Source organism: Berghia stephanieae, chromosome 9 (assembly GCF_034508935.2).
Source record: "Berghia stephanieae isolate SIO BIC M18660-M18661 chromosome 9, UCSD_Bste_1.3, whole genome shotgun sequence".
Lineage (NCBI taxonomy): Eukaryota > Metazoa > Mollusca > Gastropoda > Nudibranchia > Aeolidiidae > Berghia > Berghia stephanieae.
In genome coordinates, this window is record NC_088368.1 from 121,209 (window position 1) to 143,352 (window position 22,144).

Sequence of the window (22,144 nt, forward strand, 5' to 3'; positions counted from 1 at the left end):
GGCGATATTACAATTTTTTTCGACAGAGCAATTAACGGCCAGGTACTCATTTTACACCTGAGTAGGTGAGAGAATGTGAGTAAAGAGCCTTCTCCAAGGGCTCAACTATGCGTCGCGCGAGGCTCGAACCCAGGACCTTCCAATCCGAAGGCGAGTGCCATACCACTAGACCACATAGCAGGCTATACTGTATGGTCTTGTGGTATGATGACACTCACTGCCAACTGTCACGTCGTGAATATTGGTAAGAAATTTTACGTTGCGAATATTCATCATCATCATATCGTGTCGCGCCAGTGGTGGATCCATTGGATGGCTTCAGGGGTGAAGCCTCTCAGGTCCATATCACTGATATGTGGTCCAAGTTCGCACTCGTGAAGGATGTGGTCCATGTTTTGAGCCGTGTGTCCACATTGACATCGGCAGTCTGAAGAAAGTCCCCATTTTTGTAAGGTTGTTTTGGTCTTCCCCACTTTAGACCTTGCCCGGTTCAGTGTCAGTGCGAATATTGATAATAAATATGACCTTCTGACGTCTATAGATAGTATGTGCTTGGCTAAGAAGCTGATAACATTGCCATCCGGAAGTATAACGGACAAACACACAAAACTGTGTGTATCCATGAACGTTTATAGTCTGGTTAATACAGTTCAGTGAGCATTACTCATAAACGCGAATGGCAAAAAACAATAACAAAGACCTGAGTGACGTCATCTTTGAACTATCTATAATATTATCTTTCCATGTGCTCGAAGTCATTGATCACATTGAAAAATATGCTCAAAGTGAACCACATCGTGAAAAGTGTTCACAGTTTTTGAAATATCTAATATCACGATTGGTCATTTTGTTCAGCTTGACACATTGGTATATTTACAACTTTTGTAAACAAAACAGCGCGTTTACACTTGTTAAGAAATATCCAATCGTTGTACAGCAACAAATCATGTGATTGATGACTTGGTTGGACGAAAACATGAATATAGATCGCTCCCATTGATAGGGCTCCCAAAAAAGCTGATGAAAACAGTTCACGATGATAAAACGTAAAAATAAATTGTATCTATTGTGTTGAAATGTAAAAAGTCACAATTTACAACCAAAAATAATCTAATTTTTAAAATTATTATAAATTGCACCAGGAGATTCTACAGACGGTCAAACACAGGTTGGTATAGAATTCCAGTGATAAAACGAGGGATAAACACATCACAATTACAATCACATGATAAGGCGCGTTACAAATCTGCGTTTTATTACTAATTCTACAAAACTACTACTACTACTACTACTACTACTAATAATAATAATAATAATAATAATAATAATAATAATAATAATAATAATACAACTACTACTACTTTACTACTACTACTAATACAATTACTACTACTACTACTACTACTACTACTACTACTACTAATACCACCACCACCACTACTACTACTAATACCACCACCACTACTACTACTACTACTACTAATACCACCACCACTACAACTACTACTACTACTACTACTACAACTACCACTACTTACTACCACCACCACTACTACTTCAACTGCTATAGATAGTTCGAAGATGACGTCACTCAGGTCTTTGTTATTGTTTTTTTTGCCATCCGCGTTTATGAGTAATTCTCACTGAACTGTATTAACCAGACTATAAACGTTCATGGATACACAGTTTTGTGCGTTGGTCCGTTATACTTCCGGATGGCAATGTTATGAGCTTCTTAGCCAAGCGCATACTATCTATAGTACTAACACTACTACTACTACGACGACTACCACCTACTACACAAGGGACACAACTCATTATTATCAGTCAAAATCAAGTCTTACACAATAGTTTCCCCTCTTTTCTGCAATTCTGTTTGGGGGGGGGGGGGGGGGGGGGGGGGGGGGGGGGTGTATATTTAAAAGCTTAAGTCGGATGATTTTTTCTGACTAGATTCTCTAAAATATCAAAAATGTTTAACGTTACACAAAGATTTGTGTGTTGAGAGAATTGATCTGGCAGTTACACCAAGTAATTTACTTAACCGCAATGCGTCAATACAGTTACATGCGCTAAACAACGAGTAACAATTAATATGTTTGTTTTTAAGGAACTTTACGGAGCTTGCTACACTCTTTGGTCATTTCAACGCCTGTAATAAGGATTTGGGGGTCCTGATAGCTCAGTTGGTAGAGCACTCGCTTCACACACAAAGGGACCGTGATCGATCCGTGGTGCAGTCGAGTATTTTTCTGACCCCCCTGTCACCCAGCAGGGAATGGTTAGCCGAGTCTGTTAGATTTTGTAGAAAGTACTTTGCGACAAACTAGCGTCCTATCCAAAGGATAGCAAGCAATTGCTGTTGTCCGTTTAACGCTATAGAAACCAGGATAGACTCTGGCTCCATGGACCCAATGGCTCTGAAGGACTACTATACACAAATGTTTACAAAGTACAATATATTCAAAACTAAAAAAATATATAAAAGTACACAAGAGAGAGAGAGAGAGAGAGAGAGAGAGAGAGAGAGAGAGAGAGAGAGAGAGAGAGAGAGAGAGAGAGAGAGAGAGAGAGACGACCTGCAATCATTTTTCTCAAAGAAAATAAAAAATAAAAGAAAAGAAAAACAATTTAACTGTTTCACAGCTAGCTACCCCCCCCCCCCCACCCCCTCACTTCCAAAGAACCAGGGGAAAAACCCGACAAGTTCATTAAATAACAACAAAGTCAAGAAAGCGTGGAAGGGGTAAACATGTACAGGTGGATATGAAATGGGCTCCACACTTGAAGTTGACGTAATCGATTAGAGAATGGAGAAAAAAAAAACAAACAAAAAAAAACAAGGCAAAACAAAAGTGTGATTGAATTTATAAAGCATTTATTTATAGATGAAGCACACACACACGCACAGACACACTCTCTTTCTCTCTCTCTCTCAGTCTCTCTCTCTTTCTTCCCCCCCCCCCCCCCCCCCCCCCCCCCCCCACTACTTTCTGTAAAATGTTAGTCACTGCAACTCGAGGTAACCGCTAGTCCACAACAAGTCATAAACAAAAATCAATATAATAGCTTTTAAAAAAATAAAGAACAAAATACGAAACATGGAACAATTCTGTCTCAAAACCCTTCGGCCGGCCGCTGATCTGGTTTTCAAGTAAGGTCATTATTTTTTCATTGTTTATTGTTTTTAGCTGAAGAGGCATTTTAAGCCCGAAACTCCTTGTTTGGTATTTTGTTGGCTTTTTAAAATCTGTTGTTACATTCATTTTTGTTTATCATTTTTTAAAAGTCCACAGCTCCTAGCAGCTTCGTATCATTTTGTATTCACAACAACAAATTTTGTCTGGACCAAATCGCAGCTCTCTAATATCTGATTGACATACAGCTTGAGTGACATTGTGGATGTCGGCCTACTCATTTCATTCATTTCTTGATGAAGTCAAGAAGCAATAAGCCATTTCATTTCAATGACATCGTCCAGGAATTTACTGCGTAGAATGATCCGCCTCAATTGTGCCTGATCCAATTTTAGAATCGTCCCTGTCAAGAAAACAGATTGGAAACAACATAGAAAATTTGAATTGAAAAAGAGATGTTCTAATTGATTTTTTAAAATTATTCAGCTTTTATATTGCGCAATATCTACTAAATGTGCTCAGAGCGCTTTACAAAGGGTCCCTGGCCAACAGCAACACGTAACATGTAGAATAAGACATGAAGCCTGTTAAGTGATATTACATTTTCTTTCGACAGAGACAACGCTGTTAATGGCCAGGTACTCATTTTCCACCTGAGTAAGGTGAGGAATGTGAGTAATGAGCCTTTTCCAAGGACTCAACTATGCGCCAAGAAATGCTCAAACCCAGGACCTTCCGACCCGAAAGCGAGTGTCATACCACAAGACCACATACCCGCACAATTACAATTACTACTTACAAAAATTTGATTTGTTGTTTTACTAATCAGCATTAATAACGTTGCCTTCACTTTGATTCAGCAACACCCTCAGCCCTACAAAACCACAACACGGTCATGTTACACAGGCTCAACACATCCAAGATTATATAAGAACAATAATGATGTTAATAATAATAATAATGATGACGATGATGATAATACTAATGATGATGATGATGATAATACTAATGATGATGATCATAATACTAATGATGATGATCATAATAATAATAATAATAATAATAATAATAATAATAATAATAATAATAATAATAATAATAATAATAATAATAATAATGACATTGATAACAATAATTATAATAATATTACAAGTGCATTTTATTTGTTGCTAGAGTGCCATGACTACATACCAGTAATTTTAGGAGCACGGTCTTCCTGCAACTGTTGAACACGTTCAATCAAAGATATACTGAGAGATTTGCTCTTCAGAGAGTATTGAAGGGTCAGAAGGGAGACAACGTTTGGCTTTATCAAAGGCCGTGACAAACATGGCCTCATCTGTCAACAAACCACAGACAGTTTCATCATCCAATTCCAGCAACATACCTGGAATACAATTCAAGTCAAACAAAGCTATCAAAGTAAAAAAAAAGTGTTAAAACTTTAGCGTTTATATAGCGCAGTATCCGCTTAACATGCTCAAAGCGCTTTACAAAGTGTCCCTGACCAACAGCAACATGTAACATGTAGAACGAGACATGACTCCTGTAAGACGATATTACACTTTTTTTCCGACACTGTTAACGGCCAGGTATTTATTATACACCTGAATACAGTAAGAGAATGCAAGTAAAGAGCCTTTTCCAAGGACTCAACTATGTGCCGAGCGAGGCTCGAACCCAGGACCTTCAGATCCAAAAGCAAGTGTCATACCACTAGACCACTTAGCCGCAAATAAAAGACCAAAATATCAAAGGAATCGGTGACAAACTGGACGAGTTATGTTTCATGTGTTTGGTGGCCCACTGTTATGGTCTAAGGGAGACAACTATCATTTTATCTCATCCCCTGACGTGACAAACGTATTCAGAGTTGTAACTCAACCTTTGTTTTATGTTTATGTTTTTAAGGATTTTACGGCGCTTGCAACACATTTAGGTTATATCAGCGCCAGTAAAAAGGAAGAAAATGGGATAGTAAAAAGTTCTAGAATTACAATTAAAGCACCCAAGAGAAAGTAAGACAAAGGGGAACTGGGAACAAATAGATGTAGATTCCAAGAGCACACTATCAAAGTACTTAGTTTGAGATCACCTATAAGTCTCATCTGGACACAAGCACAAAATCCAACAAAGAGGAATACACTCAAATGCTTACATTATACATAATACAGAAATAACAAATATAATAATGCATAACACAGAGAGATGATTTACAAGGAAAAAAAATATCATCTCCAACAACAATAACTATGCATTTGACTGTTTCCCTCCCAGCTAGGACTCCGGCCAGGGCCTGGACAAAACCAAGTAATCTCATTCCAAGACAAGGACAGAAAGCATGTTGGAAAACAGATATAAGGGGATAGAAGACACAGTATGTACCCCCCCCCCCTGCCCACTATGGGAGGTCAGGAACCCCACCCAGTAACTCAACCTTTGGTCACATGGATAACGCACAGACCTACCATGTTGATTGTGATATCAAAAGTCTTAGAATTATATGTACTTCCCATAACAGGTAACATATTTGCCATATGTATGATTTGAAAAATCGGTTTTGAGTAGCTACTGGAGCAAAAATTGTCTTAAAATAATTTTGTGACCTACAAAAGAATATCAGCATGATAAAACTGTTGGTTTCATCGAAATGATGGTCATGATTTTCCTCTGGTTGGTATGGAGAGGGTTATTGTTTTGTTGTTTTGTTTTTAAGGATTTTAACGGCACTTGCAACACATAGGTCATATCCAGCGCAAGTAAAAAGGAAGAAAATGGGATTGTAAAAAGTTCTAGAATTACAATTAAAGTGTCCAAGAAAAAGTGAGAGAAAGAGAGTAAGTTCAAATAGGAAACGTGTAGATTCCAAGAGCATGCTATCGGTGTACTTAGTTTGAAATCACCTAAATGTCTCATATATCCTAACATTAGCACAGGATCTCGCTAATAGGAACACGCTCAAATGTTTACAAATAATATATATTTAAAACAAAAACACTACAGTGCATAACAGAGAGATGATTTACATGGCATTACAAATATTATCTTCCAGAACTCTACACCTATGGATTTGACTGCTTCCCTCCCAGCCAGGGTATCCAGCTAGGGCCAGAAAAAAAATAGCAAGTAATCTCATTCCAAGACAAAAACAGAAAGCATGTTGGAAAACAGATATAAGGAGAAAGAAAACAGTAAGTGCCTATCTGCCCACTATGGGAGGACAGGAAAAGGAGAGGGTTAAAGACTACTGCCAGATGTTTCTAAGCTTACCTGTGATTTTAGGAGCTAGATCAGGATCAAGTTGTCTAACTTTTTCGTATAGTTGTTGACCTATTTCATCTCTAGAAGCCTTTGCTTCACAATTTCCAGTTTCTGAAATTCAATAAACAGTACACACAAGATGGAAATGTTTGCAATTGGATCAAAATAATTTCAATATTATTTTTTAATCCAAAAACTAAAAGAAGAAGAAGAAGAGAAGAAGAAGAAGAAGAAGAAGAAGAAGAAGAAGAAGAAGAAGAAGAAGAAGAAGAAGAAGAAGAAGAAGAAGAAGAAGAAGAAGAAGAAGAAGAAGAAGAGAAGAGTAGAAGAAGAAAAATAATATATAAATATAAAAAAATAAATAAATAAACAACAACAACAACAACAACAACAACAACAACAACAACAACAACAACAACAACAACAACAACAACAACAACAACAACAACAACAACAACAACAACAACAACAACAACAACAACAACAACAACAACAATAATAATAATAATAATAATAATAATAATAATAATAATAATAATAATAATAATAATAATAATAATAATAATAATAAATTTCCTCCTTTCTGAAATTCTTTGTATAGACGTACATAATAAAAATCAAATAAATACTTGCAACAATATGGTATTCATTTTATTTTGTAAATAAAGGGAAATGTCAAAAATAGACTTTAGATGATGTACATACAAAAAAAAAACCAAAGGTATAGCAATAAATCAACCGATGTAAGATGAAAGTAAAATTATAAGGTTTTAGTTTTACAAATAAATTAATAGACAAATGAAGAAAAATGAATAAGTAAAATTCTTATTTAGCTCTTACTACAGAATTTAAAAGGTAGAAACGATTTCTGGTGCCATTCCGGACACTGCTTGTCTGTACAGACAAGCGATGACTTCTTTCAGAGTGAACTATTTGACCCTAAAGAGGATGAGGGCTGTCATCAAAGATATGTTTATTAAAACTTTCCTACCACAGGATTCATAATAACTGTCAGTGCATGACATAATCAGTCTGAATGTGAAAATTTTGGATTTGCATTTTTTTCGTTCTATACTGTAGCCTGTATGGATAAACGATATAAACACAACCAATGAGACCATCAACCATCAAAATACACTCTCCACTCTTCTATATATTTTTTTTCCACTAAAATAAAAATTCTTGGAGGTTTTACCTGAAACTGTAAATACAGCATCTTGTCCGGAAATCGACCAACTGAATAAAAAGAGGGGGGAAAAAATGTCTTTAAAACATACAATTTTATTCCACTCAATAACACACATTCAGCTGATTTACCACCATAAAACAAAAAAACATAAATACAAGTAATACAAGTAATGTATTTACGTTTTTAGGGGGGTTTTTTTGTTGTTGGCTGTAGAAGGCTATGTGGTCTTGTGGTATGACACTCGCTTTCAGATCGGAAGGTCCTGGGTTCGAGCCTCGCTTGGTGCATAGTTGAGTCCTTTTAAAAGGCTCATTTTTCACATTCTCTCACCGTACTCGGTGTAAAATGAGTACCTGGCCGTCAACAGCGTTGTCTCTATCTACACTGCAGGTGTGCGTATACAGCATGATATACAAGCAGACACACACAGGCTCTCACACATTCCATCACTGATTTGCATAACTGACAGCTATCGGCTTATTCTTATCACTTCGCCATTCGTTCTAATTTCAATACCACGCGCCATGATTTGCTAATGATGGAAAATGAATGTTGTGATACAGGACCCCCATTAACACACACACACACACACACACAGTCATATACACCAACAGTTTGCTACACGGTTTCCTCCAAATTTTTTGCATGTCCCAAAACCGTGCTGGAATGTATTTTTAAAATTATTATCATTATTATTATTATTATTATTATTATTATTATTATTATTATTATTATTATTATTATTATTATTATTATTATTATCATTATTATTATTATCATTACTTTCATTATAAATCATTAGTACTACAAAAGTAGATCAATAAAAAAAATCACCTTTCCTCCTCTATAGACGCGACAGCTTTTTTGACATTCTCTTCGAGGATGCTCTTATCTGTCAACATTCTATAGATAACTGCCACTGACCTCTCTACAAGAATACCAGTTACCTTGTTGATTAGTAACGTATTGCTATAGACTCCAGTATCCTTAATCTAATGGGAAAGAGAAATTTTAAAAAGTCATGATTTTTGCTAAAGATGGTGTCAAATTGACTGATGACTGATGTTATACTAGTTAGTAGTGGTAGTGATGACGATGAGGTGGTGATGATAGTTGTAGTAGTAGTAGTAGTAGTAGTGGTAGTGATAATGATGTGGTGGTGGTTGTAGTAGTTGTGGTGATGATGATGTGGTGGTGGTCGCAGTGGTGGTGGTGGTCGAAGTAGTTGTGGTAGTGATGATGGTGTGGTGGTGGTGGTGGTTGCAGCAGTTGTTGTAGTTGAACTGATGATGTGGTGGTGTTGGTTGTAGTTGTAGTGGTGGTTGTGGTAGTGATGATGTGGTGGTGGTGGTGGTTGTAGTAGTTGTGGTAGTGATTATGTTTTGGTGGTGGTGGTTGTAGTTGTAGTGTACTTTACCCATTCCAAGTCGAGCTCTTTAATTTTCTGGAAGAGATGCTCTCCAAGAATATCTTTTGTGAGTGCCACACGGTTCATCGTTGTCATAGCATTAGTTGTTCATTTAATTAGACGAAAGAAAATCCACCTTGCTCTGAACTGACCGCTCTGCATCACTCTAACTGAAACTGACAATCACTCACAATCACATCTAGAAAGACATTGAACACCGACATCGGGGGGGGGGGGGGGGGGGGGGGGGGGAATTGTTGCTAGTTGATTGTTGTTCTGCCAGATGATTTGATGTGGACCTAATGTAGCCAAACACTACATATACACACTTTGAGCCTTAAAACAAAATTTATCGGTTATGGGAATTTTTTATATATATATAGACGAGACTAGGAAAAAAATTATAATCATTTTAAGAATTTAAAGGCACATTTTGTAATGAAAGATTAAGATAAGTCGATAACACAAACACGATTCTCCTTGTAGCCAATTTTGATCAAGTTGGTATCAGGAACTGTCAGCGACTAACTAATCTGTGGGTATTGTCAACATAGAGTAACCGATAGAATACATACTGGTTGGTTACAGTAAGGTCTATCTGAATCTACCTTTAATGTCCACCTTCACTCGTGAAGATTTTGACATGAACAATAAACATTATGTTGAAAATTTAGCAGTGATCCAGAAGCTCTGTAAATAAATCTAAAGTGGGTGCAGATGTAACTTCCCGTGGTAAAGTGTTCCAATCCGTGATAATTCTGGGGTAAAATTAGAATTTTCTGATATCTTTAGTGGATGTCAGGGTAATAAAACTGTCCACGTTGGAAGTCCTAGATGTTCGTGTCGGTGTTTGTAGGTCAGGATGTGTAATAGCCAACAGGTTATTCTTTATCTTAAACATCATGGTCAGGCGAGCTGCTTTCCTCCTAGTTTGGAGCGATTCCATTCTAGTTGATCAATCATGCTGCTCACACTTGATATTTACTCATAATTTCCCGTAACAATACGAGCTGCTCATCTCTGTACTGCCTCCATTTATCAACGTTTAGTGTTTGGGTCCCAGACAGTATATGCGTATTCAATTTGTCGTCGGACTAATGACTTGTAAGCTAATGATTTTAGGCTTATTTCTTCGAAAGAAACCCAGGGTCCTATTTGTTTTTGTTGTGATGTTGTGGATGTACTCGTCCCTTTTTAAGTCTTATTTTAGTGTTATTCCTAAATATTTGGTTGATGTTATGTGCTCTAAGGTGTGGTTGTGCAACTTGTAATCGCATGTAATTGAAGATTTATTCCGAGTGAAAGCACGTCTTCAGTCCTTTCCCCCGAGTACAATAAGATTATGAGATTCCCTACCCAACAACTTGAGAAATTTTGACAGCTATGAAAAAGCCGTGACAGAGCATAATCTTTGTTAGTCATAATATAGAGCCATAACCAACACCACGCGAATTGTGAGTTTATTTTAAATGTTGAATCCTTAACAGTTTGAAGTGGATTGGAATGACGCACTCAGGTCACATTGTTTGGCGACTGAGTTTCTTCTTTTTTTTATTTTATGGATCCTGGCCGAAAATACGCTAAGGTTGCAATGCAATGGGAGACTAATATATCCTCTTATTTGTACAGAACCTAGGGAGATTCTCGCCCAAATCAGAAACGTCCTTTCTCAATTTTTCCAATGGTTCTCGTGGCATCCATCACCAGCTTGCTCTTTAAATACATATGCAGTTATATAATTAAATTTAGTTAAATAAAATTAATTCGTCCTCCTTGCAACAAGTATTTTACACGTATCCTCGAATGAATGCTGAATTTGATAAACTCCATTTTTCTTCCTTCTCAGTCAAAAAGAATATAGATAATTTAGTCAATTTCGAGTAAATAGAATTTTCCGGTCCTGATCGCATTCTTTTCAAACTTTGGGTAGCTGTTTGGTGTTATAAATGTCAACCTGGCAATTCATAAGCACGGCCACAACAAAAATAAATAAATTAATTAAAAAGATCCCATTTGGGTTTCTTTTTCAGTACAACATGCAGTAGAAAAGTATTTAACTATTTTTATTTTTTGCTTCCATGTATTCTGTCTATTATTTATTGACAATAAATTTCAGTGCGGAATCATTGTTATTTACTGCAGATCATGAAACAGAGAACCGGAAGTAGCCTTTCTCTTCTAAAACGTGAAACAAGGTACTGCCGTAAATTTTCTCTCCTAAAATTCCAATCTTGATTTTGCTTTATTAGTCTTTTTATCCATTGGTAAAGTTGGCATTTTTGTATAAAGTGCATGTGTATTCACATAGCTTTCTTCACATGTGATCACACAGCTAAATGCTAAGGTTTTTATTGACAGAATCTCTTGAGGCTGGAGTCTCCACTCGCTATCCGCTCCCGCGGCTGAAATTTGTCAAAACATTTCAGTTCATTTGTATAGAGCTCATTTAAAGTTACAGGTGTATTACCGACATATTTTGAATTTAAATAAAAGATGGCCGTGAACCCAAAGGATAGGAGAGGGGTGGCAACCGAAGAACAGTTGCCTGGGCCTGGTGGTCGAAGTCGAAATGAGTGGGGAGAAATGGCATGGCAGCTACCAAACGATGACCGAGTCAGGGGTGACACCCGACAGGATCAAAGACAACCCCGCGGAACCTGGGTAGAGGAATGGGAATGATTGGGGAGGGTAGAGGAGCAGCAGAGTGGGGTGGAAAGGGTGGGGGGGGGGGGGGGGGTCTTAAAAGCTGTGAAAAGTGAAAGGCCATTTTTTTAAAAACAACAATGCAACACTTCCTTTTCGGGAGACCTTCCATAAGCTACTACATCCCAAGTATTCTTGTTCTAGTAGGGTAGGTAGTTGCATGAAAATTTGAGATTGCAGCAATTGTTTTCAAAATAGTCTCATGCTATTCTGCAAGAAATACACTTTTCAATGGTACCAAAATTATGACAATGTGACAATTAGAACCAAAGTTACGGGATTATTAGTCCGCAAAAGTGGACCAAAATACTTAATATAATATAAGAGGAAAAAAGAAACTAAAACTGTGACCAGAGAGCAACCGAAAAGCGGGGGAAATGGAAAATCACGGTTATTTGGGGTGGAATACATATAAAACCATATATCAAAATGATCGCAAAGGAAAGACGAAGCAAATTAAAAAAAAATTAAATGATTATTATGCAATATTATGCAACGTCATGCAATTACATAACCCTAGAAAATGAAAAAAAAGGCGCGAGGAACGGATAATAACTTTAAAAACAGATTTGAGGGTGGTCTTCTTCCAGAGCATGCTTACAATACTATGGCTATGATTAATTTTTAACACAAAAATTGTTAAAACAAGAGGAAAGGAGCGTAAACGTATGAATTTAGACACTAAAGTTGTGTCCTTGGGGAAGGCACTTAATATTTGGCATTGGCAAATGAGCAACAGACGAAAGATGACTGGTATTCGGAGAGAAGAAAAAAAAACAAAAAACAATGAACAGGGCTAGAAATAAAGTTGAACAAGTGTCAGTAAATGCAACTTGCAAATTTACTGCCCAATGTTTTTGCATCCTTGGACAAGACATTTGGGCACCAACAGTACTCGGGAGAAACAAGCTTGCCGCTTTATATATGCAAACATGGTCAGTGATAAAAATGCAAAATTAAAAACAAGAACTACATAAGAGTGGTAGAGAAAACTTAACCTGAAAATGCAAAATTGAATATTACGTAACATATTACATAATAACAAACAATAAGCCGATAAATACCGACACTTTGCAAACTTTCTGCAACATAGGCATGTCATATATCAAACTGAACATCTCGAAGAGATGTATCATATGACTAACTATTAAACTACATTAAAATTGAAATGAACTTTAGAAAATTTGATAATTGCTTTGCATTCAACATCACTAAGAGAACAGATAATTAAAGGGTACTCACGTACTGACTCGCTTAAATCCATAAGATGGCTGAGATGTGGCAAAAGACAGAAGACAACAAAATCTAGGCACTCTGGGTTGTTGGCTGCATGGAATGTAGACACAGGCAATATCCAGGTAATGATACTGAATAAATACATCGAAGTCCAAGCAATGATACAGAAGTAGTTGGGGGAGACTGACGATCGAATTCATGTTGTTACTTCAATTTCATATTTAAAAATACAAGATAGATTATTGGAGCTGGAGGCGGCAGATGATCAAATTCATGTTGCTATTTCAATTTCATATTTAAAAATACAAGACAGACGACTGGAGTTCGAGACGGCAGACGACTGGAGTTGGAGGTGGCAGACAATCAAATTCATGTTGTTATTTCAATCTCATATTTAAGAATACAAGACAGACGACTGGAGTTCGAGGCGGCAGACGACTGGAGTTGGAGGTGGCAGACAATCAAATTCATGTTGTTATTTCAATTTCATATTTAAAAATACAAGGCAGATTATTGGAGCTGGAGGAGGCAGATGACGGGAGTTGGAGGTGGCAGACAATCAAATTCATGTTGTTATTTCAATCTCATATTTAAAAATACAAGACAGACGACTGGAGTTAGAGGCGGCAGACGACTGGAGTTGGAGGTGGCAGACAATCAAATTCATGTTGTTATTTCAATTTCATATTTAAAAATACAAGGCAGGAAATGAAACATGAAAATGTGGTGTCATAATGAACGTCTGACTCTGAAAATAAAAAAAGTACTTCGATTATGATTAAATCAACAAAATTAAACGTTATATAATAATTTTTGTTGTGGTAAAGAGTAAAGTAATGAATGAAATATACTTTCACTTGAATTGACTCTATCATGCTATTCTGTATTATTTGTATTGAAATTAACCACATTAAATTAAACCAACACACTTAACCTGCAGAACAAACAAAAATAAAAGATAAAAAATAATATCAGTGGAACATAATTTTTAGTTGTCCGGTATCATCCCAGTTAAAAAGTCATTTCAGTTTCAACATTCATTCATAAAATAAAACTAAAATTATGGATGGGACTATTTTCAGTCTTTTTACAGCAATTATTCAGCCTGAAATTATTTATACAAGTCACAAAAGCAAACGCAGTCGATAGTTTACAGACTGCACTGTACACAGGAGACTCGGGGATACATCGAGAGGCAATCCTGGTTGGCCGTCGCCAACTTCATGAACACGCGTCGTATTTAAAGTCACTAAAAGACGCTTTCGCCAGCATCAATCACCACCAAAATTCACACAAATAGAGAAAAATGGTTGGCGAATAATATAACATTAATTAAAATAGGTAATATAATGAAAAATGTATTTAAAATGAAGTTAAAACTTACCAAATTTTCAAACAGCTGGCATCTGAACAAAGAATGAACAGATTAAAAATCTGAAAACGCCGCCTGATGTGCTGGCTTCTCCTCTTTAAAATGAGACCGGAAGTGACGAAATTAGTGCACAGGAAGCGATTCCACGGCAATGGAAGTAAAACTATGTTCACCGGTTAACACAATTTTCACTCCAGAGCCGTAACATCGATATCGGGGCTCGATCAGCGGCTCAGCCACGGGCGATGCGACTACCTAAGTAGGGGGTTTGGGAGGGGGAAAACTTTTTTTTAAAGTCTCCCCCCTCCCAAACCCCCTACTAGAACAAGAATACTTGGGATGTAGTAGTAGTAGCTTATGGAAAGTCTCCCTTCTCTTCTTATCTTTCAATTGAATTACATCCATTTTTACATGAAGCGAGAAGAGGACTTTTTTACGTTTATATCACAAGGCGCACACACACACACACACACCCCCCCCCCCCCCCCCCCCCCAAATCCATCTCAATTTCTCTAAAGGTTATTGCAATAGAAATTGCTTATGAGCAATTAATTATTCAAAAATTCCTCCTTTCCTTACTTTTTGTCACCGTCAGCACTGATGAATGATGTTCAGATTTACAAGAATATTATATCAATTCTCAATTATATTCTCATTCCAGTAATCATGTCGGCCCATCTGAACTGGATGATCATCCGTAACAACAGCTCCTTTCTCTTGAAGGGTAGCAAGAACTCGATGAGCACGGTAAATACTTAAACATTTCCTAGTTTCTCTATTGCTCTGTTGTGATTCCATGTTTGTATTGACATGGGGGCAGATTTACGGCTTAATCCAGATTTCCTGAGTTTTTAAATGGATTTTAATTTATTTCCGACATCTAGGTCACCTCACATAATACCTTTTTGATGCAGTAGGTCACATTTCTATATGAGTTTCAGGTTGTTTTTTTTTTTAATTTGTTGGAATTGGATTTCAGGATTTTTTGGCATGACCCACTTTTACCCATGCATTGATCAGTTCTCTCTATTAAATCTTAAACATGGGCAGCAGTAGCGCTGAAAAAAATAATTTTTTGAATCGAAAAGCACTTCTTTCACCTTTCAAGCTTACATAAATGGTGATAGAACCATTCTTTGACTTTGGGTGGTTGGGTTTAAAAATGATTCTTTTTTTTAATGCTTTCGGTACATTTAAAAAAAATATTATTCAGTGTAATGCATGTAATGTTTTTAATGTGCTTTAAGAGGAAATCAAGGCAATAAGATTACGTCTGACATTTATTTACAGGGAAGATTGTAAATGACTCAAAATTATCTTATTTTGGTCTATCTCTCTCTCTCTCTCTCTGTCTCTCTCTCTCTCTCTATCTCTCTATCTCCCTCTCTCTCTCTCTCTCTCTCTCTCTCTCATCTAGAATGATTTTACTATCTCTAATTTTCATCCTTTTTACTGGGGCTGATATGACCTAAATGTGTTGTAAGCGCCATAAAACAAACCAAAGAGCAGCTGCAACATTTATCCAAAATCAAAAATTTTCTAGGCTTCCATTGCTAAGAGGTATAGCAGAAAGTCTCACTTACTGGTGATTATTTTTTACCGTAACGAAAAGATGAGAGAGAGAGAGAGCAATGGAAGCTTGATCAGTGCGACTATGTGGTTTTATGGTATGACACTCGCGTTCGGATCAGAAGGTCCTGAGTTCGAGCCTCACTCTGCGTATAGTTGAGTTCTTGGAAAAGGCTCTTTACTCACATTCTCTCACCCCACTCAGGTGTAAAATGAGTACCTGGCCGTTAACAGCGCTGTCTTTGTTGGGGAAAAAATTGTAATATCGTCCAACAGGCGCTGTGTCTCATTCTATGTTACATGTTGCTGTTGGTCAGGGACTCCTTGTAAAACGCTTTGTGCACATTAAGTGGATATTGCACAAGATAAAGGCTCAAGTAATGTATTCGGGTGAAAAGCACTAATTTGGAGATTCCAATTGTTATTATTCAGTTAGCATCTAATTCCTGCTTTAAAAGTGATTATGCATTTGTATTCTTCCCCCAAAATGGATTCATTCATTCTGTGTTTTTGCTTCTCATATCTCTTCTTTTTTTTTTTCTTTATTAGGAAAAAAATAACTTGAAAGGCCGCAATTCCTTCCGTTACAATGGACTTGTCCATAGAAAGACTGTTGGGATCGAGTCAGCTGCTGATGGCAAAGGTGTTGCTCTTATCATGAAACGACCCAAAGGTAATTCTAAGGCAATTTGTAATGAGATAAAGGGATGAGATTGTGAATTGCCATATTGTCATAATCCCTTTGGACGTTGGCAGACAGTTGCCTTTACTTCACTACGTATCTGCTCGGTGATGGGATTGCCACAAGATTTGACCACTTGGTTATTTTTTTAGTTTTGTTTTATTTGTTGTATTTTTGTATTTCGTCTTTTTATGTTTGGTTGTTTTTTTTTTGTTTTTTGGGGGGGGGGGTCATGCTTAAAGGTTATGATAGATGGTTACAAATAGTATCATGACCACGGGTGCTAGATTTTCTGTCTTAATTCTGATTTCAGGCTTTTCGAAGTGGCTTTTAATTTATTTCCATCTAGATCATCTCAACATAATACCATTTAGAGACAGTTGGTCACCTTTCAAAATAAGTTTCAGGCTTTTTTGGCCTGACCTACTTCACAGTCGTTTAAATAGGGCCCAAACTTTCACTTTAGTTACTTCTTCCCTCACTGGCTACCGTTGAGTAATGTAAACAATCCACCGTCAGCCACAGTGATAACAACTGTCAAGACGGTGTGCATTGGCAATAAATTATGTCTGCAGGTAAATCTCATCGCTTTGAATTTCTCTCAGGCAGAGAGTAGTAGAAATTTCATCAAAATACTCAATTTTCTCAGCCCGTTGTGTACGCAGCATCTTTTTCATAATTTTCAAACATATATGGATACAAAGGCCAATTTTTCCTCTACAAGACGCAATTATTTTTATTTACATCATTAAATGATAAGTTTGTGTTTTGCTCATTTGAATAATCAGAGTTTTTTATGAAATAAATATTTAAATTATAAGTTTAAGAAATATTTAAAAATTCAAAATATCAAGCCAACACTTTTTACCATCAAGTGTGTGGGATCAGAGAAAAGTAGATAAAATTATCTTTTATATGATATATACTTTATTATGTAGATTCAGGGATTTAAGAATAGAGGGTGTGGAAAGGAATCTCAATAATTTTTTTTGTTACCAACAAAGAGGAGAATATTTCATGATACCCAATAATAAAACTAGATAGTGATGATAAGAGACATTTATTTAATTTGATTTCATTGAATTTAAGCGGAAATTTTAGATATTTCTTAAATTTACTTATTTAAGTTCTGTTCAGGTTATGGAGAGCTAGACACACCGAAGACGGTCATGACACCAGTACTAATGAAATATGTCGAATTTGTTGTGAAAGAGTACAGAGCCGTGCTGAGAGGATTAAAAGACTCTAGACGTTATCTACAATTGACTATAAATATAAATGTGAAATTCTGACATATTTAAATATTTCAATTTGCGAGAAATGTATCTCACTGATACATAATTTAAAGAAATGCGATGCAGGTATTGATACCTTTGGTTCAATGAGAAAACTCTGAACAAGAAACAATACTTTATGAGGGATATATGATCCTAATCTTTCACCAGTGATGTGCTATATGCAGTCTATATGGCACACAAATTAAAAGAGGTGCAAGTCAAGTACATGAAAAAAAGTAATGGGCATGGATATCTCAAAAATAAGGTTATGAAACTTATAAGAACTCTTTAAGATTTTCTTAGTGGTTTTGATTGTCTTTAAATAATGTCCTTATATAACAATTTTTAATGGAATTCTTATAATTCGTTGATTCTGGGATAAATATATGTGAATCACATTTGACTATGTTTCTGGTTTATTAAAAAAAATTCTATTAAGACAATGCTGTGATTGGATTTCAATTTTACCTTACTCAAAATTCTTACTTTTACGTACAGGTGAACTGATATCTCAAAAACGCTTCAATCTACTGATATAAAATTTATATGTCTACATTCTACAGATATTCAACATCATTTCCATTACTTTTGTTTTAAAATCTTAAGTGTTGAACATGTTAAAATATTCTCTTAAAAATTTTAATTCACTTAAATTTATGTATCAATTTCATGGGTTATCCCTCTTGCTTTTTAACACCATCATAATTATGATTAAATAATCAATGAAAACTCTGTTAATAAACTCTTTGGTAGTATAAAAATATTTTTGCTACACTTAATAACGGCAATACTACATTAGTTTGAAATTCAGAAAAAAATCGATCAAAACGGCGAAAAAATTGTCTCCCTCTCTTAGTGTAAAGCTATGACTCATCATCACTAGACTGGCTAGATTTACCTGGCGAACTAAACTGAAAGCAATAAACGCCTGTGACTTGCACCCATGCATGTCATGTGCTTATTGTTGTGTCTTTTAAAATTTGAACTGTGCAAGTAGATCTAAGAAATAAGCATTCCCTATAATTCAAGAATAACTTTATTTCCGTTTGTTATTAAATGTAATTTTGTTGTAACCTGTGCTTTTGAATAATAATATTTGTATAGTGCCTTTTGTCGTAACCTCAAAAGCGCTTAAATACAAATAGACATTGTTTACACAGTGAACCCGGGGCTATGTGAGGTGGACACCACTAGTGAGTAAACGCAGAACCACTGGATATGGACTCCAGGGGAGAGTCTATCTATGAGAGGTGGGCAATTAAGGCAACTTTTAGGGGGGCAATGGCAAAAATTTTCACTAAGCTGCTAGAAGCTGTGGACTGTAAAAAGTAACAGAACATTTCAGGCTCAAAATCCTTCAGCCAGCAACCGAAAGAAAAAGAACATAGTAACATAAATGTATAACTAAAAAACCGGAACAGAAGAAAAGTATTCTGCATTACATTCCACGATTTTCATTCAGAAAAGTCGTGCTGAATATTTCTCCTCGGTCAATCTGTTTTGTTTTTTTGTTTGTTTGTTTGTTTTTTCAGGGGGAGTATTTTGTGGCGATGAGGTCTAGTGGTATGAAACTCGCTTTCGGATGGGATTGTCCTGGGCTTAGAAAAGGCTCTTTACTCATTCTCTCACCATACTCAGGTGTAAAATGAGTACCTGTCCGAAAAATTTGTAATATCATCTAACAAGCGTCATGTTTCGTTCTACTTGTTGCTGTTGGTCGTGGCCGCTTTGTAACGCGCTTTGAGTATTTTAGTGGATATTGCGCTATATTACACCAAAAAAAACTCTAGTTAGTAATTAGTAATGTATTTATGTGTTCATTGAGGTTTCACTGTACAAGATCGATTAATTCTGAAACTTGGTGAGGAAGTCATCAGCAAATACTTATCTATTTTCCGTTTCTTACAGCAATCAGAAAGCCTGCCAAAAGTCATTATCGCACCGAATTGAAGAAAGATGCCCGCGTCGTCGTGAGAGCAATTCGTCAACAAGTCAGAGAAAACGGATACAGGCCAGAACTGACAAACGTGGCTGTAAGAAGGGCTTGTGCTGTCTTGAAAAGCCAGAAGCCCAAGACAAACAAGACACCAACTGGTCGTAGGCGGGAGTAAATGTTTAGAATTTCAATAAAATGTAAAAATTAACAAATGGTTTGTTTTTGTTTTTTCTGTCTTTAATCCCGTGTTCATTGATTTGTACAATCTTGAGACATGCCACCTGGTTTTCATTACAAAAATTTGGGTTTTTTGGGGGGTTATTTCTACCAATTTATACATCACCGCCAGCTTGTTAATGGAAGTTTCCCTCCCAAACTTATATGCCCTACCTAATTTCAAATTGTACACTTTTTCTCCAAATGTTACTCTTTTTGACAAGTAATCTTACGCTTTTTCTTGTGTTGAGGGTTGGCAGCCGTGCGTTATAACAACGCCACTACTACATCATCTTCATTATCTTACTTACAATAACCACAAAGATCACTATCACCACCACTACATCTTCAACAACCACCAGCTCATCATCAATACCATTCTACAAACATCTCCCATAGTGGGCAGGGGGGTACATACTGTGTCTTCTATCCCCTTATATCTGTTTTCCAACATGCTTTCTGTCTTTGTCTTGGAATGAGATTACTTGGTTTTGTCCTGGTCCTGGCTGAGAGGGAATGTATAGTTAGTTTTGAGAGATGATATTTTTTTCATTGTAAATCATCTCTCTGTTGTGCACTGTATTATGCTTTCTTTATATTATATATGATTTGTAAAACATTTGAGTGTGTTCCTCTTAGCGGGGACCTGTGCTTGTGTCTGGATGAGACTTTTAGTGATCTCAAACTAAGTACTTTGATAGAGTGCTTTTGGAATCTACACCTGTTTCTTATTTGAACCAATTCCCCTTTGTCTTACCTTTTCTTGGGTGCTTTACTTGTAATTCTTTAACCTTTTTACTATCCCATTTTCTTCGTTTTTACTGGTGCTGATATGACCTTAATGATTAATGTGTTGCAAGCGCCGTAAAACCCTTAAAAACAAAAACATCATCTTCCTGGTGGGTTTTTTTTACTTGCATAAGTGAGCAGTAGTTCACTTGTCCTCTATCCCCTTATCTGTTTTCAGAGTTGCTTTCTGTCTTTGTCCTTTTCCTGACTGGATTCATTGGCGGGAAGGGAAACAGTTAAATGTCGTGGATTTTGGGAGGTGATATGTTTGTCCTCGTAAATCTCTCTTTTGTGTAACGTTCTGAATTTTGTAAGCATTTGAGTGTATTTCCAGTGATGACAAAACTCCGGTCTGGAGCATAAAATTCCGGGATACGGTGCAACTTCCGTCAAATTCCGGTGAGGTCAATGTGTTCCAAGGATACCCCCACCTTCCAACCAGTACATCATCATCACTGCCACTACTACTACAACCACCATCATATCACTACCACTACTACTACAACCACCACATCATCATCACGACCACTATCTGGGTGGGGTTCCTGACCTCCCATAGTGGGCAGGGAGGTACATACTGTGTCTTCTATCCCCCTATGTCTGTTTTCCGAGTTGCTTTCTGTCTTTGTCTTGGAATGAGATTACTTGGTTTTGTCGAGTCCTGGCTTAGTTATTGTTTTGGGAGATATTTTTTTCCTTGTAAATCATCTCTGTTATGTATTGTTTATATCTGTTATTTTGAATGTATAATGTAAGCATTTGAGTGTATTCCTCTTTGTTGGATTTTGTGCTTGTGTCCGGATGAGACTTTTAGGTGATCTCAAACTAAGTACATTGATGGTATGCTCTTGGAATCTACATCTGATCCCTATTTGTTCTCAGTTCCCCTTTGTCTTACTTTTTCTTGGGTGCTTTAACTTTAACTCGTTCAATCCTATACAGCTTTTTACCACTTTTCAAAATTGGAAAAAATGAGCATTTTTTTTACTACCCCGTTTATTATACCTTAACTGGTGCTGAAATGGCCTACAAAAGTGTTGCAAGCACCATAAAAATCCTTCGAACATACGTAGCTCTCTCTCTCTCTCTCTCTCTCTCTCTCTCTCTCTCTCTCTCTCTCTCTCTCTCTCTCTCTCTCTCTCTCTCTCTCTCTCTCTCTCTCTCTCTCTTTCTCTCTCTCTCGTCACACACCTGGGTGGGGTTCCTGACCTCCCATAGTGTTTTCCAACTTGCTTTCTATGAGAGGGAAACAGTCAATTGTATTAGCAATGACTATGAAAATTTTTTTTCTTCTCTTTTTGAGGAAAATTTTGTCTAAAATCAAAGCCCTATCTCCACTGAGTAAAAATATTTTTGAATTTTGAAAATC

General features: G+C 36.5%; 2 protein-coding genes across 2 annotated transcripts; one reads left to right on the top strand and one right to left on the bottom strand.

Annotated features, from left to right (window-relative positions):
* Positions 1-2,973: 2,973 nt before the first annotated feature.
* Positions 2,974-9,217, bottom strand: LOC144979105 (uncharacterized). Its single transcript, XM_078925705.1, has 6 exons — positions 9,005-9,217; positions 8,422-8,579; positions 7,594-7,634; positions 6,408-6,509; positions 4,329-4,524; positions 2,974-3,540 (listed from the first exon to the last, which is right to left on the bottom strand). Exons 1-5 carry the CDS (start codon positions 9,089-9,091, stop codon positions 4,373-4,375), a joined length of 540 nt encoding a protein of 179 aa, XP_078781831.1. The 5' UTR covers positions 9,092-9,217; the 3' UTR covers positions 2,974-3,540; positions 4,329-4,372.
* Positions 9,218-11,158: 1,941 nt separating this feature from the next.
* Positions 11,159-19,982, top strand: LOC144979420 (large ribosomal subunit protein eL28-like). Its single transcript, XM_078926061.1, has 4 exons — positions 11,159-11,190; positions 14,968-15,053; positions 16,425-16,548; positions 19,743-19,982. The coding sequence occupies exons 2-4, from the start codon at positions 14,973-14,975 to the stop codon at positions 19,943-19,945; spliced, it is 408 nt and encodes a 135-aa protein (XP_078782187.1). The 5' UTR covers positions 11,159-11,190; positions 14,968-14,972; the 3' UTR covers positions 19,946-19,982.
* Positions 19,983-22,144: the final 2,162 nt, after the last annotated feature.